We start from the raw sequence: 18,325 nt of genomic DNA, 5'->3' as shown, positions 1-18,325 counted from the left end.
GTATCCATAGTCAAATTTTATGTGAATTGAGATAACAGTAAAGCATTGAGACTATTATGTGAACAGATTGATGATCACATCTCATGGATCATGGATAAAGAGTTATCAAATCTTCATATAGGCATGAATGTTAGAAGTAATATTTATGCTGGATTAACCCACCATGAGAATACCACATAAAATGTTATGCAAGTGTCATAAGTTATTCTCGATGTGATAGTGATGTGTACTACCTTTCGACCTGAAATCACTATGGACCTTATATGTGGAGTCAAGTACTTTGTTTCCAATCAAACATTGTCTGTAACATGATGACCTTAGAGATGATTGATTGGTACAAGATAAATGAATTAAAATAAAGTTAGTCAAATATTTAAAAAAAACAATATACTAGAAAAATATTGGGTGAAACTAGAAAACCAAAAACTTTGAGGGAACAAATATAAATAGTTAAAACTAATTCTATCATATATAAATACTCGACAGTCACCACTCACACCAAATCTCATTCCTGCAGAACCCTAATCCCTCCTCCAGAGTAACTGCGGCCGAACAGCTCCAAGTTTCGCCAACTATGGTTAGATTCAATCGCAATCCCAATCGCGATTCCGCATCTCATATTCTCATTCTAACCTCTTAATTTCTTCGTTTCAGACGTTCAAGCGCAGGAATGGAGGTCGCAACAAGCACGGCCGTGGCCATGTCAAATTCATCCGTTGCTCGAACTGTGGAAAATGCTGCCCTAAGGTTTTTCATTTTTTTCTTCTTTTGCGGCTTGAATTTGGGTTTTTAGGTTTTTAGGTATAGGTTATGATTGAATCGGGTTTTTTTGTTTGATAGGATAAGGCCATCAAGCGTTTTCTTGTGAGGAACATTGTTGAACAGGCTGCTGTCAGAGATGTTCAGGAAGCTTGTGTTTATGATCGTATTGTTCTTTACTCTTTATTATTGTTTGTTAATTTTGAATCAATTGATTTCAAGTTTGTTTTGCTGATTTGATTGGTTTTGTTTTTGTGATTTGTAGAATACACTCTTCCTAAGCTCTATGTCAAGATGCAATACTGTGTGTCCTGCGCTATTCACTCTCATGTTGTGAGGGTCAGATCTCGCACTGATAGGAGGAAGCGTGACCCTCCTCAGCGTTTCATTAGGCGCAGGGTAAATATTTTTTTTCAATTCTCTATTGTTTGTGAAGTTTTTTAAATATAATAGTGCTGATAATTTGTGGCTAAGTTTAAATGCTGGAAGTATGATTTTTTATGACTTTAATAACTAACTATCAAAGTTACACAATCGCCCACGAAATCTAATGTTGAGAGGTTTATAACAATGATAAGAACTTACTTTGATTGGACCTTGATTTTATCTAAATTGTTTGTATCAATAATTGAATTTCGGTTGTACATAAGTGCTATGAAATAGTAGTGGTGCGGTGTGTCTTTAGAGAACGCGGGCTGTTGTTAATGCCTGTTTCTTTAGGCGCAGGGAAAACTAGTTTTGTGTGCTTTTTGTTCGCTTGATTTTCTACTGTGTTTAGGTTTTGTTAGAATAGTGATGAAAATTTGTTGTCAGTTTACATGCTGGAAGGTTGCTTTTTTATTATATTAGTTAGTAACCATCACGGTCACAATCACCCATGAAATCTAATGTTGATGCTGTCTGTCTTATGATAGTAGTGGGCTACAATACTATAAATTTGGAATCATTTCACATTCTTTTGTACTAATTTGAAGCTTATAGTCATTTGATAATGCAATTGTGTATTCAAGATATCTAATAGGATGTCTTCCTTCCTCTGCCTCAAAGCCCTGTTATGTTTTTTTCTTCATAATTTCCCAATTTAGATTTCTTATTTTGATCAGCCTCTTTGTTTAAAGGTTCAGTATGTTGCTTAAGTGAGTGTAACTGTATTTGTATGTTTATGTCTATGATACATAGTTTTCTATTGGAGGATGTCGTATACCTTGTATGATAAGACTTTTGAGTGGCTATGCGATTGTTTGAAGTGCTTGTTCAAAGCTGTGTTTCTTATATAATTTGTTTCTTATGTAATTCTTACATATGCTATATATCTCAATTGGTGGTGTGTAGTCTGTTTATTTGGTTCTCAAGTGGTGATGCTTAATCTGTTTATTTGGTTCTTTTTCTAGGATGATGCTCCAAGACCCGGCCAACCCGGTCAAGCTCCCCGCCCTGCTGGACCCGGTGCTCCCCCAGCCCGTACCTAGAAGAACCTGATCTGATGCATTTTTATCTTGTTGAGTCAGTTTGATATCATGAACCTAATTTTGTTTACTTATTTTTAGATTCCAGTTGTGTAGCCACAAAATATTATCACAAAACTTTCAGCATGCGTTTTTTGGCAATTCCTACATTTGGATAATTTTAATCTGATACTTTTAAGTGAGTGATTCATATTTAATAACTGCTAACTGCCTAGAATGTGAAATTGTAGGCTAGCTAGCATGGAGATTTGTTATATTTGAAATCTATAGAAGTTAGACGTGCTTACCTAAATAATATAGGGTCTTTGTCAAAAATTTGAAAATAATGAATCTAGTATTGTGAAATAATATATATTTATAAATTCAATCTTCTTCCTTGAACTTTTATATCCTTGAGAGATTGTAGGGTGTTCGTTTCCACCCTTTACTGTCCTTCCAAACATGACATAATGCTATATTTTGTAAGCATGCTTAAACAATACTTGGTAGAAATTGTGGGCAATCATTGGCCATCCACTCGTAGGATATCCTAAAAAGATGTTTGAGTTCTGTTAAGAAAGTCTGAACAAAGGAAATGCACAATACAAGTCAATTGAGAACCTGTTTACTGCCTGCTTGGTTCATTTTTGTTTTTCAAAACTGGATGATTACTTGTTTCCTGATTGCTTGTTCTACATTGCCAAAACTCTTTCAATGACCATAAACGTTTACATTGCTTGTCAGCTTCATATTATTAGATGAAATTGGTTATGACTCTTTCTAGTTGATTAGACTGACCATAAACAATTTTTAGAAAGGTTTTGAAATAGATGATATTTTGTAAAATTATTTTTTGTGAGAGCTACTATTGCTTAATTTACACACACGAATGATAGGCAAATACAAAGATCAACATTAAAAGGAATTAAAGTTGATAAAGCATTGTCTTTGTATTTGACTATGTTTGATCAAACATTGTTCTTTAATCCTCATCAAAATCCCAGATATTATCATAACTTGCAAACACATAGAACCGCATTTTCTAATTGTACCACCACATTTGGAGCTATCTTGGCCAATTTTCTATGCTAGCCTAACTTCACGGTAAATATAATTCAATAAAGCACAGAGAAGTATTACCATTCAGTTGAGAATACAAAGTCATGTTCTTGAATTTATGCTATAATTTTGACAATCAGTTGAGAATTCAAAGTCATTTTCTTGAATTTATGCTATAATTTTGACTAAAGAATGCATGTATCTCATTGTGTTGCAGTACAATCATAATGTTCATTTACTCTACAGCCTTGCAAAAGTCATATTTACTATCTAATTTTTTTTTTCAATCTACCATGACCATATTCATATTTATTTAAATAGGCAAACCTTTTAGGTTTTAAAATCTTTTTTTATGGCTCGTGGCTAAGTCTTTTAACTATATAGGCTTATAAAAAAGCTCAAACGTTTTCTATTTTAAAAAAAAACCGATTTGGCCTAGGCCCCTGCTAGTTAGTCTGGCATATTCCCGCTTCTAACCATAATGTCAAAACAATGATTGTCTTTGTGTATTTTAGGAAGGTTTATATTTGTAGTAATTCTGTAACAGCTGTATCTTGCTAATTACTAGGTTTATTTATTTAGGATCAATCTCATAATCACAAGGATTTGTTACAGAATATGCTAATCAATTCAAGTCTCTATGGATGGAATTGGACCACTATCGAGTTATAAAAGCAAAATGTTTAGAAGACTCAGCAATCCTTAAGGAGTATATTGAACAAGATAGAGTATGATTTTTTGGTAGGGCTGAATGCTGAATATGACCAGGTCCGAATTCAAATCTTGGGAAAAGAGAAAGTCCCAGGGCTTAATGAAGTGGTAGCCATTATCCAGAGTGAAGAAAGTAGGAGAGGATTGATGCTGGAGACCTCAATAACTAAAAGCTCTGCAATGATAGCTGAAGGAGGAACAATCATGGTTGCTAACCAAAGGAGAAGCGGGGTTCCCAATATGGAGAAAAAACACGAGCATATCTGGTGTACCCACTGTAACAAGTCACGTCACACAAGGGAGAAGTGCTGGAGATTACATGGGAAACCCCCAAGCTGGGAATGGGGGCCGAAAGGAGGCCCTCCCAAAAAAGGAGGGCAAGGGCAAGCACACATCAGTCATGGACAGAGTGAAGGATCTGGCCAGCTGAATCATGAAGAGATAGAACGGGTAAGATCCTTCCTTAGTAAATTGGAGAAGCCCACAGGTACATGCTCCTTAACATATTCTGGTAAGTTTCCACTTTCTTTTGGACTTAATGTTTCAGATACACCATTTACACATTACTGGATATTAGACTCTGGAGCCACTGACCATATGACCCCTCTACCCAAATATTTCTCCACATATTCCCCATGTCCTAGCAATAAGAAAATTTCCACAGCATATGGAACCCTTATGACTGCAGTAGGACAATGAGAGGTCCAAATAAACCCATCCATAAACATTAAAAAATGTCCTTCATGTCCCTAAATTGTCCACCAATCGGATTTCTATACAAAAACTCACAAAAGATCTCTCATGTAATGCTGTTTTTCATAACAACTCTTGTATACTGCAGGACAAGAACTCGGGGAGGACGATTGGACATGCTAGAGAATGGAATGGCCTATACTTCATGGAAGATCCTAATCTGCCTACCAAGAGTTGCTGTCTCATATCTGAATCCACCATGACCAATAAAGAGAAAGTTCAACTATACCATTGTCGGCTAGGACACCCTTCATTTCGAGTTGTAAAAGTGCTTTTTCCTTTCTTGTTTAAAAATTTAAATGTGGAGAATCTCCATTGCGATGTGTGTGAGCTTGCTAAACACAAGCGTGTACCTTTTCCCATTAGCAATAAAGTGAGTCCTTTCCCTTTTTTTTCTTGTTCACACTGATGTATGGGATCCTGCTCACGTTCCTAATATCTCAGGTGCTAAATGGTTTTTAACCTTTATAGATGATTGTACCCGGGTGACTTGGATTTTTCTATTAAAACAAAAATCTGAAGTTAGCTCTGTGTTTTTCCAGTTTGTCTCAATGATTAAAAATCAATTTGGGGTCGGTATCAAAAGAATTAGGTCTGATAATGCCAAGGATTATTTTAACCTTGAACTAAATTCCTTTTGCCAAAAGGAAGGGATAATCCATGAGTCCTCATGTGTGAACACACCCCAACAGAATGGGATTGCAGAAAGAAAAAATAGGCACCTATTAGATCAAACTAGAGCTCTACTTTTTCAAAACCATGTTCCTAAGAGATTTTGGGGGGAAGCCCTTTTTACTGCCACCTATCTAATCAATAGGTTACCTACTAAAATCTTAGACTAAAAAAGTCCCATGGATGTCCTAACCTCATTCTACCCACACTTGGATCCCACAAATAAACTACAACCTAGAATATTTGGCTGTGTATCCTTTGTACATGTTCATAGTAATGAAAGGAGAAAATTGGACCCTAGGGCTGTCAAATGTGTGTTTTTAGGGTACTCTACCACACAAAAGGGATACAAATGTTTTCACCCCCAATCAAAAAAATTCTATGTGTCAAGAGATGTTACCTTCAACGAACGAGAGAGCTACTTCAAGCAGCCTCATCTTCAGGGGGAGAATGTAAGAGAGGAAGATGAGACTCTCATGCTTCCAAATATGGCATTTGGACCAGAAATTGAGACCAATGGCACTGCTGTCCCTGAAATTGAACTAACAGCAGGACCTGCACTTGAACCAACAGCAGGACCTGCACTTGAAACAACAGCAGAATCAACAGCAAGACCTGCACCAGAACCTACACCTGAACCTGCACCTAATGGTGGGAAATTTGGGAAAAATCTGGTATATTAAAGGATAGAAAAGGCCATTCTAGAATCCGACAATGTCCAAGAATCCAGCCCATCATCACTGCATGAGGTAACACTTTCGAATCCTATAAACTCCAATGATTCTAATGAGTTTGTTTATGAAAATTTTGAAAATTTAGAAGCGCAGGTGGACCAAAATCTAGACCTACCCATTGCCCTTAGAAAGGGAACTAGAACATGCACCCAACAACCACTTTACCCACTATCAAATTTCTTATCCTTTGAAAAATTCTCACCTACCCATAAAACCTTCCTCACAAACCTCAACTCCACACACACACACACCTTCCTCTGTATCTGAAGCATTATCTGACAGGAAATGGAAACAAGCCATGGATGTGGAAATGGAGGCGTTAAGCAAGAATATGACCTGGGAACTTGTCACCCTACCCACTGGAAAAAACCAGTAGGATGCAAGTGGGTATATACAGTAAAGTACAGGGCTGATGGGACCATTGAACGTTACAAGGCAATATTAGTGGCCAAAGGCTTCACTCAAACCTATGGAATTGATTACTTGGAGACATTTTCCCCGGTTGCTAAGATGAACACGGTAAGAGTAATATTGTCATTAGCAACAAATCATGATTGGGACCTGCAGCAGTTTGATGTGAAGAATGCTTTATTACATGGAGACCTTGAAGAAGAAATATACGTGGAGTTGCCCCTGGTTACAATAGACAGGTGGTTGCTGGAACTGTTTGTAAGTTAAGAAAGACTCTATATGGGCTGAAATAATCCCCAAGAGCGTGGTTTGGAAGGTTCACCAAAGTTATGACAGGTTTGGGCTATAAACAGAGCCAAGGGGATCATACATTATTTATCAAACATTCAGTTTCAGGGGGGTAACAATTTTATTGGTGTATGTAGATGATATTATAGTAAGTGGGGATGACAAAAAGGAGCAACAAGTGTTAAATGAATGCCTTGCCAGGGAATTTGAGATCAAGACATTAGGGAGACTTAAATATTTTTTGGGAATTGAAGTGGCTCATTCCAAGAAAGGAATCTTCATATCTCAACAAAAGTATATTACAGACTTGCTTAAAGAAACAGGTAAGACAGCCTGCAGACCAGCAAGTACCCCAGTTGACCCAAATATAAAGTTGGGAAGTGCAGAGGAGGATATTGTCGTGGACAAGGAAATGTATCAAAGACTTGTGGGCAGACTTATTTACTTATCTCACACTAGACCAGACATTGCTTTTGCTGTAAGTCTAGTCAGCCAGTTTATGCACCAACCAAAGGAAGCACATTTACAAGCTGCTCTTAGAATTGTCCAGTATTTGAAAGGGACCCCAGGAAGAGGGATTTTGTTCAAACGAAACAAGAGTGTAAGTCTTGAAGCATATACGGATGCGGACTATGCAGGGTTAGTGGTAGACAGAAGATCAACTACTGGATACTGCACCTTCCTTGGTGGAAACCTCGTGACTTGGAAGAGCAAAAAGCAGAGTGTAGTAGCTAGATCGAGCGCCGAAGCAGAATTTCGAGCAATGGCCCAAGGAATATGTGAACTTCTATGGCTGAAGATTATATTGGAAGACTTGAAGATAAGATGGGATGAATCTATGAGGTTATATTGTGACAACAAATCTGCAATTAGTATAGCCCATAATCGGTGCAGCATGATAAAACTAAGCATATCGAGGTTGACAGACACTTTATCAAGGAAAAACTGGACAGTGGCATGATTTGCACACCATATGTATCCACTCAGATCAGCTTGCAGACATACTCACCAAGGGGCTGAACTGTATTAACTTTGAAAGAATTATATCCAAGTTGGGAATGGAAAACACCTATTCACCAGCTTGAGGGGGAGTGTCAAAACAGTGATTGTCTTTGTGTATTTTAGGAAGGTTTATATTTGTAGTAATTCTGTAACAGCTGTATCTTGCTAATTACTAGGTTTATTTATTTAGGATCAATCCCATAATCACAAGGATTTGTTTCCTTAGAACGAGCTGTCCATATTTCCTAAAATAGCCTACAGGCTGATGTGTGTGTATATATATAGGTCTAGTGACCTCATAACAGAGTATACAAGAATATTATTTCTTCTAAATTTAATACATAAGTAGAAAATATTTTTGCAATAAGAATTCGTTAGTGAAGTATCATGACCAGTGACAATCACTTGTAGCATATTTTCTAGATCCTTCAACAAATTGTAGTACATTTATAGAGTCCAAGTAACAATATCCCCTTTTCAAATTGTGCTCATCTTTGTAGAAGTAACACCAACCATTTCAAGAAAAGATAACATGTATTTGTTTATCATGTGCCATGCACGTTTTCATGACATCACATTTCAACTTTCGGAAAGATTCTTTATACTCACCACTTCTTTCATGATTTATCACGATAAATGATGTTTTTTTATCATAACCAAAATCAGACCTAGTATTAGACTTCTTCATAACTATCTCAAAATCTAACTTAGCAGTTTCTGAGCGGACCCACTTAAGCATATGATCATATGACATAAACGTCTGTTTAGGGAAAAAATATTTCTCAACATTAATGTATGCAACATTAGGTTTAAGAATTGTCGGCTCACCAACCTCTAATACATTATACATTATACGTGTTTCCAACATCAAGGTTTATCATACGTACGACTATTGAACGTGGAAAAAACATAGCCAACCAAATATTACACTTGCTCAGAAGGTTTTTTCCATACAAAGTTTGATAGATTCTTAAGATTTTCTTTCGGATGATATCTACATTACCAAAACAAGAAAAACTAGTATATAAATACGTGAAAAGAAATATAGATATACATTATATTTAATTTAAAACAATTATGATGTTTAAAGTACATACTCCCTCCGGTCTCAAATATAAGCAAAAAAAAACAAAAATCTATGGTCTTAAATATAAGCAAAAAAAATCAATATTTATTACATTCAATGTCACTATTCCAAATATACCCCTACAATTTTTTACATTTTAAATGTTTGCAACAATTTCCAAAGCAAAATATAGGGGTAGAATTAGAAAGAGAGTAAGAATTAAATGCATTGAGACATTCTCCTTAAAGGGTGAGCTTTTTTGCAAATTTGCTTATATTTGAGACCGGAGGGAGTATTAATTATGTGACGAAACACAATAATTAAAAGAATTTTTTTTTGTGAAGATTTAAAAAATTATGAAAAGTTTTTGAATGAGATTTAAAAAATTAATTACATATGTAAAACAATATGTTCCGAAGAGTACTTCCCGATAAAGTGTGGCCATAAAAAACTTTCAAGAAAAAAACATTATGAGATTTTTATATAGTCTCTAAAAAAAATAGGGTGGAATAAAAATTCCCTAAATTATTTTTATTTTAAAGTGAATTTTATTATCTCTGTAACCAATAAATAGGTGTTATTGCACAACATGCTAGATCATACATCAATAGGGTGATTAGAGATCTCGAGTTGTTGGACACGTCAAGCGCTTTTTGTGAGCAAATGTCTAACAATAAAAAACTTCAAATGATTCTCATTAGATTGAATAATCTTTTTGATTTCGCATGTGAATTTTATGCTTCATTTTTATCCTTTTAACTTAAATTTTTTTTTATATTGGTCTCTTAACTCTTCAAAACGTATCATGTTGATCCTTTTCGTCTAACTAACAACGAAAAAATTCATTACAAAAAATACTAAAATAATACGTTTTTAAAAGTTAAAGGACCAATATAAACATTTTTTAAATGAACGGACCAAAATGATATTAAACCCTCATTATATATAATCTAACATCTTTTGCAAATAACAATTTCATTTACCGGTTTAAGGAGATGATTGAGTCCACCCCTTTCAAGCCAATATAATCAGAAATTTTTTTAATGTACTACTACGTAACCTTTTAGCTTGTCTCAGGAAATTCAAAAAATACCCACAAATTTCAAAAATACATTTTGGAAGTACCCTATACACATAATTCATCCGTTTTTGTGTTACGTCCCATTTTTACGATTAAACTTTTTTTGAAAATGTATTTTCGAAATGTCTCCGAAAATATATTACCGGAATGAGTGAAAGCTTTAAGTCACAGAAAAATAACATTGTTATAAGCTTTGTAGACTAATTAATATTGACCAAGTTACTCTTCAAGTCAACATTGTTATAAGGTTTGTAGACTAATTAATATTATCCAAGTTACTTGTTCAAGTCACAGAAAAAGTAACAAGCTTTGTAGACTAATTAATATTGTCCAAGTTACTTGTTCAAGTCATGAAAAAGTAACAAGCTTGTCCAACTTACTGTGTTTAAGTTTCTTTGTTGACACAATAGTTCCCAAAATTGTAATTCCGAAAAGAATTCGAAAATACATTTTCAGAATAAATTAAATCATAAAATTGGGGTGCAGTTCAAAAATGAATAGATTGTACTTATGTGAGGTGTATCTGAAAATGCATTTTTTGATAGTTGATACTGAATAGCACCTTTGGATTTTTATAGGATATTTTTCACCTCTTTAGAGTGGATGTATAATTTCCTATAATCAAACGATTGTTCCCTTCATAGCGGATGCAGGTGAATTACACGATCCGCCAGTAACAATGTCCCCATCAATGAACACATCAATTAGGAGCACACATCTCCAAGCGAGAGAAGTGAAAATTGTTTGTCTCTAGTCTCCAATATTTGACCAATAACTGTCTGATTTATGAGGCCTGACCAAACCCAATATTTTTCATGAAGCTAACTACCTTTCATTTGGAAGACCACCTTTGACAACATTCTGTCTTGGGCGGATCACTTTTTCAACAACATTCCATATTGATGTTGATCCGAGATGTTGAAATCGTTACAATGAACGATTAATCGAGCCTGGTCCAACTTGTTCCATATCTCTCATTGAAGACAGACATTTGGTTTTCAAAGATAAATATTCATAGAGGTATGATTTGGTTTTCAAAAATATTCACACAGAGGCATGGAGGTGAAGTGTCCACATAATTGTAGCATATACATTATAAGTTATTGTACTGTAAAACACAAATCATGTACAACATCACTGGATTTTAGAAGGAGAAAAGATATGCTACTGTTCCAACAAAAATGGTAAGCTCTTCCAAAGGAAAGAGGACAGCAATGGGTATAAAACCAAAAGGCAGAAAGAAATTTGTGAACATCCTTACCAAAGACTTATTTTTATGAAGTCTATATCTTATCATTAGCAACCAATTCTAGTTTCTCCCAAAATTTAAATCTAAAAATGAGAATGGATTGACACCACCATTACTATTAAACTTGGTATTTCCCAGAGAAAAACCTGCAGTAAAAAGCATCACACTAGATGTTATCCTCGATATCCTACAAAATTGCTATAGGTTAGACACTGTCAACCCGTCTTCTCTTCGATCCGAGCATATTTTCCTTTTGTCTCCACTGCCAGACTTGAAACAACTGGTATAGTAGCGCTAGAATCCCCTTTTTGACTCTTTCTTCCCAAACTCAGGCCTGTCGCTGGTTGCGAGATACTGTGAGTTCCAAACTCGAGAAGCATTTGAGGCAATGAGGAATTATGGTACAGCTCGGATTGTTGGGATGCTGACGAAGTCCTGTTGCCAATGCATGAAAGAAGAGGAAAATCTTCATTTGAGAGATCAAATGACTTGGAGCTATTTTCATTCATGTAAGTCTCAGAAGGAACCCCTTCTATTTCCTTTCTCTCCAATTGTTGGGATGCTGACGAAGTGCTGTTGCCAATGCTTGAAAGAAGAGGAAAATCTTCATTTAAGAACTCAAAGGACTTGGAGCTATTATCATTCATATCAGTCTCAGAAGGAACCTCTTCTATTTCCTTTCTCTCCAATGGTTTGGGCAATGCATTAGCATTACTATTATTGTTATTACTCCCAGTACCGAATCTCCGTGGTCTGGAGCCTTTCGCACGGGCATTCCAGTAGGTAGTAAGAGTCTGAGTCAGAAAAATGCAAGCATTTAGAGACTGATAAAAATAAGTTATCATAAAATAAATAAAGTTTGAAAACAAAAGCAATTTACCATGTCAGGTATATATGTGCCTGTTCCTCGCGATTTCCCTGTTTCTTCAAGGCTATAAGTTGGTTGTGGAGGAGCATTTGGATGAAAGAATGTCTGCCTAGGGATAGTACTTCTATGATAATACCTAAGCCAATTTTGTTGTACCTTAAGCATATCGGCATCAAATGGTATCAGTGGGGAACTTGAAGGTGCAACAAGTGGCATAGCATAGTTACGATACATCTGAACATGTTGTAAGCCACCATAGAAACTGTCACAATCTCCAACAAGGACAGGCTCTTCAGATCTTCCAGTACCAAATGCAGGAACAGGAACATCGATATCTGGCCTTTGCCCTTTCCCATTTCTATTCAAGGTGTTCATGAAAAACACCTCAAGTGCTCCACCTATGCTTTCTCCTGGAAGGTTAAGAATCTCCTTAAGCTTTTCAGCACCGAAGGCAAAAGCGTAACCAATTCGATGTAAAGTACCTGCAGGAAGAAAGTTAACGGTTGACGAGTGTGTTGGAATCAAAGAATCAACTCTAAATATTTATTATTAGGATTTGAGTTTATTATTAGGACTAAGATTACCAAGTAATATCAATTAGTATTTATTGCATTAGTCACTAGTATGCAACATTGTTGGGAGCTTAGCGATGTTTTCATAGTAAAGTATGAAGTTGGCTTACAAGCAACTAAAGTACAAATAAAAATATTCACTGCAACCAAGAAAAATTACTTTTGTTGACACTGCGGCCTAGGTTGTTGTCGCTTTTTAGAGGATCCAAAATGTTCATGCACTTGATGGGAAATTCACGGGGTGAAGTCTCGCATGCCTTTGGAACAGAGCACATATCCCTGTAATTTTTCAGAAGCTCTTTACTGAGCAGCAATCCACCTCGATCAGATTCTGGTTTCTCTGCAACAAGTTGGTATCAAGGACCAAAGATTGAAAATAAACAATCCCACTGAATAAACTACACCTAATAGCTTATGCAGCCCCCATAACACTTACCGACAATTTCTGGAAGGGAGGATAATGGTTGTGGACCATCTATGGTGATATAATTTTTCTCCCAATCAAATGTGCTGTAGTAGTCCAAAAATTTGTACAGCACCTGCTAGTAGCAGCAGTTCAGTGGTTTTATTCTTTATGCAGAGGTGATTACAAATGCTAAAAGGGTTGAAAGAATATTAATAAAAGACTTCACTCACCTCTAAAGGACCGCACAATGATGAATGAAAACAATTGATAATATATAGAACTAATATTTCAAGTGCATATGTTGAGAGCAGGCCATGGTGTGCACCAAGAAGCCGGCTCTCATAATAGCACCAAGCTTTGACTAAGATTATACTGCGTTTCAAGACATGGTTTTTCCCGACAAGTTGGTCAACCTGAGTTTTTTTTTTTTAAAATGAAAAAAGAATTAGCAAAGCCTGAATATGAGAAAAATGCACAGGAAAAGAGAATAATAGGAGGCTAAATAAACAATGAACTCAAATGTTGAGTTGAGACCACTACAAATCAACCAGACTGAATAGAGGCACACAAATATGAACCCCAAATTTATGGACCTCAAAAATAGAGATCAGTCAAGTAGTAGAAACTGTAGGAAGGAAAGGGGAAGCAAAATCAAATATATATATATATATATATATATATATATATATATATATATATATATATATATATATATATATATATATATATATATATATATATATATATATATATATATATATATATATATATATATATATATATATATATATATATATATATATATATATATATATATATATATATAATAACATTTAAAGAAAATGAGTAAAATTGACAAGAAAGCTAAATGCTATGTTATCAATTTGGATAGGGGTGCTGCCATCCCCAAAAAGGGAACGGAACAGAAGAGGTAAGCAGAACAGACGATATTTTAGTGACTTGGACACTAATACAGTTAATACTAATGAACACGTAATTGTTAAAAACTAAAATAAATTAATTAAATTCATGAAGTATTCATCTTTAGAAATAAAAACCATAAGTCTTAAGCAAAACATACTTCCAAATGCCAATAAAATAACTTTGCTATCCTTAAAAATTTAAGGATAATATCATATATGGCTGACGCGGCCGGAGCAGCCATGTCAGGAAGGCGTAGTTCCGAATCCAATCCTATTATCGTGGTCGTTCCAGCCGAGTCATCCATCTGTGACGGAACGGCGCAGCCTGACGCGGTTTTTTTAGGTTTTGCTGTTCCATGCCGAGTTTAATAACATAGGCTAAATGGAGGAAAATCTATACTTAAATTAGATGAAATGACAATCCTAACATGGCATATGATTTCATATATTTACTACTTAGACAAACTAACTAACCACATATTAGTTCTCCAGTAATCAGATTTCAGATTTATATAAACTATCAGTAACACAAGGGAAATTAAAGCTTATACATTTTAAGCTCATGGTATATTGAACTCAGAATATGAACTAGTTGTAAATATTAATTAGCAAAAATAAGATTTACCTCCTCCAGAAAGCGCAGAGCATAGAGTCCAGCCATCTGGTTGAAAGAGATGTCAACTGCTATACTTTTCACTGTGCATTTTACAACCTTTACCTGCATCCAATATCCAGGCATAAAAAAGGAAGTCGTATAAAGTTGAGAGATACTAATTTTACCAAAACATTAAACACCATTTTCTTAAGAGAAAAATCTCAAAAAGAAATAACTTTAAATATAAAAAGTAAAAAAGCAATGACAGCAGTGGAGATGCTAAGAAATCGAAATTCAATAACTATCTATGAAGCACGGACACCTCGAAGACGACCTCGACACTGACACTGCGGCACTGATAATAATTTGAAAAAAATGAATAAATTAAATGTAATCACAAGGGTCGGTGCAGGTGTTTGACTCCGACACGGGCATGGACACCCCTTTTTTCAGAGGTGTCGGTGCTACATAGATAACTATAACATGCAGCTTAAATAGAAATTTTGTTTCTAAACCTGCGCACGTATATGTTGTATGTCTTTCACTTCGTATTCAAGATCTTCTCCACTTCCAAGTAGATTGCATACTGCTTGTGCTAAATCCTCCTCTACACTTTCTTGACTGAGAACTGTCAAGTCAATATCTCCATCTGGAAGGTAAGTTTTTAGTGGGACTGATCCGAACACGAATACCTGTAGTTGGCACACAAAACATAAAATATTTATTTATGGACAACACTATAACGAAATGCGCATAATGAAACCAATTTGTTTTTGGCACCTTAAAGCTTTTGAAATGGAGGAAATTGCGTTTTCAGACTAGGGTCAAATTCTTCAAATCAATAAATGTTCACCAGAGTAAACAAATAATGGTGAACTCACCTCAACATTATTCAATTCAAGCATTTCTAACTTGATTACCAGGAGAAAAATTAAATTGTTGCAAGGCCGGATACCAAGATTTCAAAAAAAAAACCATATATGCTAAAAACTAAGAAAATATTAGCCGTTATTTAACGACACCGGATCTTGGATAATCTTAGATACCGTTTTAGGTTTTATATTGAGCCTAACGCATCCTTACAAAGATGACTTGTAAGGTGCAGAGTTTCTCCCACTTATAAACACTTTTTCAAGTCACAACTCATCCAATATGACACTCTTAACAAAGACAAAAACATTTTGTCAAAAAAAAAAACAGACAAAAACACATTGAATGGAAAGTTGAAGCCAGCCTGCATAAATAAGGTTATGCGGATCTTCTGGGCTTGCAAACGGTAAGATTGGTCTTCAAGAACGTTTTAAGTTAAATTTAAATATGTACATATATAAAAGAAAAGAGTAGTAAAACCGTGCTTGTATCAACCAATCAATTTTAAACAGCAAACAAAGCAGAAAACATCAAAAAGCACCCAACAAGAGAAAATCAAAGACATAACCAACTCCAACAATCGAAGGTTACAAGTATGATAAACTGAATCAAAATATTCAAACCTCTCCCCCATAGTAACCTCCAATCAGCCTCTGAACGAAATCAATAATCTGCTTTCTGTTCACCTCAGAAACAACATTAGGTTGAATTGTACATAGTATTTCCTGGGCCCTCTCTTCAGCCATCAACCAAAGCTCCTCATCAATGGGTAAGTGCGGTTGGTTAGGCGAGGAGGACAATAACAAATTTTCTTGTATAGTATCCATTGCTGCCAATATCAGAACTCAGATGTTCTGCATATAAAACCAAGATTAGATAACACTCAAATGCAACAGTGGGTGGGAAAGTTGGAAATATTGAAAAGTAACTAAGCACGCATACGACTAACATGTCAGCTTCATCAGTAAAGAGAAAATGGAAGCGATTAAATGTAAATACAGGCCATTAAAAGTAAATACATCCATATGTATCAATTTTGTGTCAGTGTTGGTACATGTGAGATACCAAACGGACACGTGTTGGACACCAGATACACCTTCAATCTATAGTGTCAGTCTTGAATAATTAAAAAGACAAAAAGAAAATAGATCGAAAATTGGTTTGTGAGAGATTTGTGAGAGGCAAGCTCTTTATGTTTGACCTCGGTTTGTTGCTGATGGGAAAATTCATTGGTGACAGATGTTAGAAACAAATTGTCACAACTAAAACACAACTGAACATGATAAAAACCCTACCCCACAAAAAGGGAAAATTTTAGGGCTGATTTCACCTTTCCTCCAAAATCCATTCAATCAGTTTGATCCATTCTACGACCGAGCTAAAAAATTAACAATCATGGTTACTGATCAAGAGGCACTTATTGTTACAAACTATTAATCCCAAACCGATCCAATTGAAGAGCTTCACAGCTAGCCATGCAAATCTATAAAACCAAGCAGTTCATAATCCCTAAATTCAACTTAACAAGGCTTGTATGCTACAAAAGCTATAGATCAAACTACAAAACAAGTATATATAGGCTAAGGAGAACAGTTGCAGAATGGATTCAACAGTAGATTACAATATATAGCACAAACATGACATTGGATATTCATATTCAAATTCAATCAAGGATAGAGCACAATGACATTAGAGTATTTAGGTCACTGAGAATTCTAGGTCTAATCATGATCAAACACAAGTTCATAAAATGACTGAGAAGAGATTGAATTTACCTCAACAAAACCTTGAGAAGAGATTGAATTTACCTAAAAAAACTGAAAAGATTTGAGCTATATAAACTGATACAGAACTGCTTAACCTAAAACAAGTCATTAATGGCAACGGAGAAGGAAGAAGAAGAAATCAAAACCATAATTTCCTATTGATTTAGTGGACCCCACATTTCCTATCAGAAACGAGGTTTATAGCTGCTCATTCTGCTTCTAATCGGACAGAATCACTCCTTTATATAACTCCAAAAAAGGAAGAAAATAAAACAAGATAAGAACAAACGGAAAAGAAAAAAAAATCATTTTTCTCCCAAATTTCGTAAATTCATTTAATTCCGATTCTATACACGTGTAACCGTTCACGGCGTTTTTTTTCCTTCACCAGAAGACAAGTTTTCAGTTATTTCTTTTCCGTCATCGTTTTCCGACGCCATGTTGTTAACTATCACTTTTTCTTCGCATTTTCCTCCGCAATACCGCTTTCGGTGTCAATGCGGTAATTCTGTTCCCGGAAATGATTTTCAAACGGAACGTGGTTTGGAGTTTGACACCGGGGGCGCATTTTAACGGCGAGAGAGTGCTACTGGGAGAGACTTCGGTGTGCTCGCTGCTTCATTGCAGGAGAATGTGAAAACAATAAGAGAAAGTGGGATTAATAGGTTGCTGCTTCAGTTAATATATTATTATTGTTCTTATTATTTAATTCATTGAAGATAAGTTATAAAAAAAAAAACGTGGATTAATTATAATATGAGAAAAATACTGTCAGTATAAAATTATTTTAGACTCTCAATCAATCACAATTTTGTATTAGAATAAATCATATTTTAAATTAAAAATTCTTTTAATAACAAAACACTTTATTAATTTTTTATTAAATTACAGTGTAAAATAATTTTACACAGTGCATATAAATTAAACTTTTATTATATTTATTTATATATGCGTAGGATTTTTTTTGTTAAAAAATATAAATCAAATTAAAATTTAATTGAGAGTTAATGAGAATGTAATAGTTTTTCCATGGTCAAATATTAGTAACGTGAAGTCACCTATTTTTTAGCCATTTCTTTTTTATTTGACAAATAT

General features: G+C 35.0%; 3 protein-coding genes across 7 annotated transcripts; 2 read left to right on the top strand and 1 right to left on the bottom strand.

Annotated features, from left to right (window-relative positions):
* The first annotated feature begins 456 nt into the window (after positions 1–456).
* LOC131641130 (small ribosomal subunit protein eS26y-like) lies at positions 457–2,403 on the top strand. Its single transcript, XM_058911444.1, has 5 exons — positions 457–577; positions 655–747; positions 841–925; positions 1,025–1,158; positions 2,151–2,403. Exons 1-5 carry the CDS (start codon positions 575–577, stop codon positions 2,226–2,228), a joined length of 393 nt encoding a protein of 130 aa, XP_058767427.1. The 5' UTR covers positions 457–574; the 3' UTR covers positions 2,229–2,403.
* A 4,470-nt stretch (positions 2,404–6,873) lies between these two features.
* On the top strand, positions 6,874–7,793 carry LOC131641140 (uncharacterized mitochondrial protein AtMg00810-like). Its single transcript, XM_058911454.1, has 2 exons — positions 6,874–6,880; positions 6,970–7,793. The coding sequence occupies exons 1-2, from the start codon at positions 6,874–6,876 to the stop codon at positions 7,791–7,793; spliced, it is 831 nt and encodes a 276-aa protein (XP_058767437.1).
* Positions 7,794–10,641: 2,848 nt separating this feature from the next.
* LOC131641143 (uncharacterized) lies at positions 10,642–17,880 on the bottom strand. 5 transcript variants are annotated; one of them, XM_058911457.1, is made up of 10 exons: positions 17,377–17,879; positions 17,240–17,281; positions 16,088–16,318; positions 15,110–15,286; positions 14,625–14,717; positions 13,307–13,489; positions 13,107–13,209; positions 12,831–13,010; positions 12,111–12,580; positions 10,670–12,024 (listed from the first exon to the last, which is right to left on the bottom strand). In XM_058911457.1, the coding sequence occupies exons 3-10, from the start codon at positions 16,289–16,291 to the stop codon at positions 11,446–11,448; spliced, it is 1,989 nt and encodes a 662-aa protein (XP_058767440.1). In that variant the 5' UTR covers positions 16,292–16,318; positions 17,240–17,281; positions 17,377–17,879; the 3' UTR covers positions 10,670–11,445. The 5 variants fall into 5 exon arrangements, with proteins under 5 accessions (XP_058767442.1, XP_058767443.1, XP_058767441.1 ...); XM_058911459.1 differs by having other exon boundaries at positions 10,642–12,024; positions 12,831–13,001; positions 17,240–17,880; XM_058911456.1 differs by having other exon boundaries at positions 10,672–12,024; positions 17,240–17,878.
* Between the last annotated feature and the right edge of the window lie 445 nt (positions 17,881–18,325).

The sequence above is a fragment of the Vicia villosa genome, unplaced genomic scaffold, assembly GCF_029867415.1.
Source record: "Vicia villosa cultivar HV-30 ecotype Madison, WI unplaced genomic scaffold, Vvil1.0 ctg.003522F_1_1, whole genome shotgun sequence".
NCBI classification, from domain to species: Eukaryota; Viridiplantae; Streptophyta; class Magnoliopsida; order Fabales; family Fabaceae; genus Vicia; species Vicia villosa.
Note: the sequence above shows the minus strand (reverse complement) of the source record. Positions and strands in the feature narration are given on the sequence as shown.

What these genes read in the sequence shown, in the direction of transcription:
- LOC131641130 (XM_058911444.1), top strand. An exon ending in GTGGAAAATGCTGCCCTAAG is followed by an intron (nt 748 to 840) that starts GTTTTTCATTTT and finishes TTTGTTTGATAG; the next exon opens with GATAAGGCCATCAAGCGTTT. An exon ending in AGCGTTTCATTAGGCGCAGG is followed by an intron (nt 1,159 to 2,150) that starts GTAAATATTTTT and finishes TTCTTTTTCTAG; the next exon opens with GATGATGCTCCAAGACCCGG.
- LOC131641143 (XM_058911457.1), bottom strand. Translation starts at nt 16,291, where the DNA reads ATGGATACTATACAAGAAAATTTGTTATTGTCCTCCTCGCCTAACCAA. An exon ending in CTCTGCGCTTTCTGGAGGAG is followed by an intron (nt 13,490 to 14,624) that starts GTAAATCTTATT and finishes AAAAAAACTCAG; the next exon opens with GTTGACCAACTTGTCGGGAA. An exon ending in CTCCCTTCCAGAAATTGTCG is followed by an intron (nt 13,011 to 13,106) that starts GTAAGTGTTATG and finishes AACTTGTTGCAG; the next exon opens with AGAAACCAGAATCTGATCGA.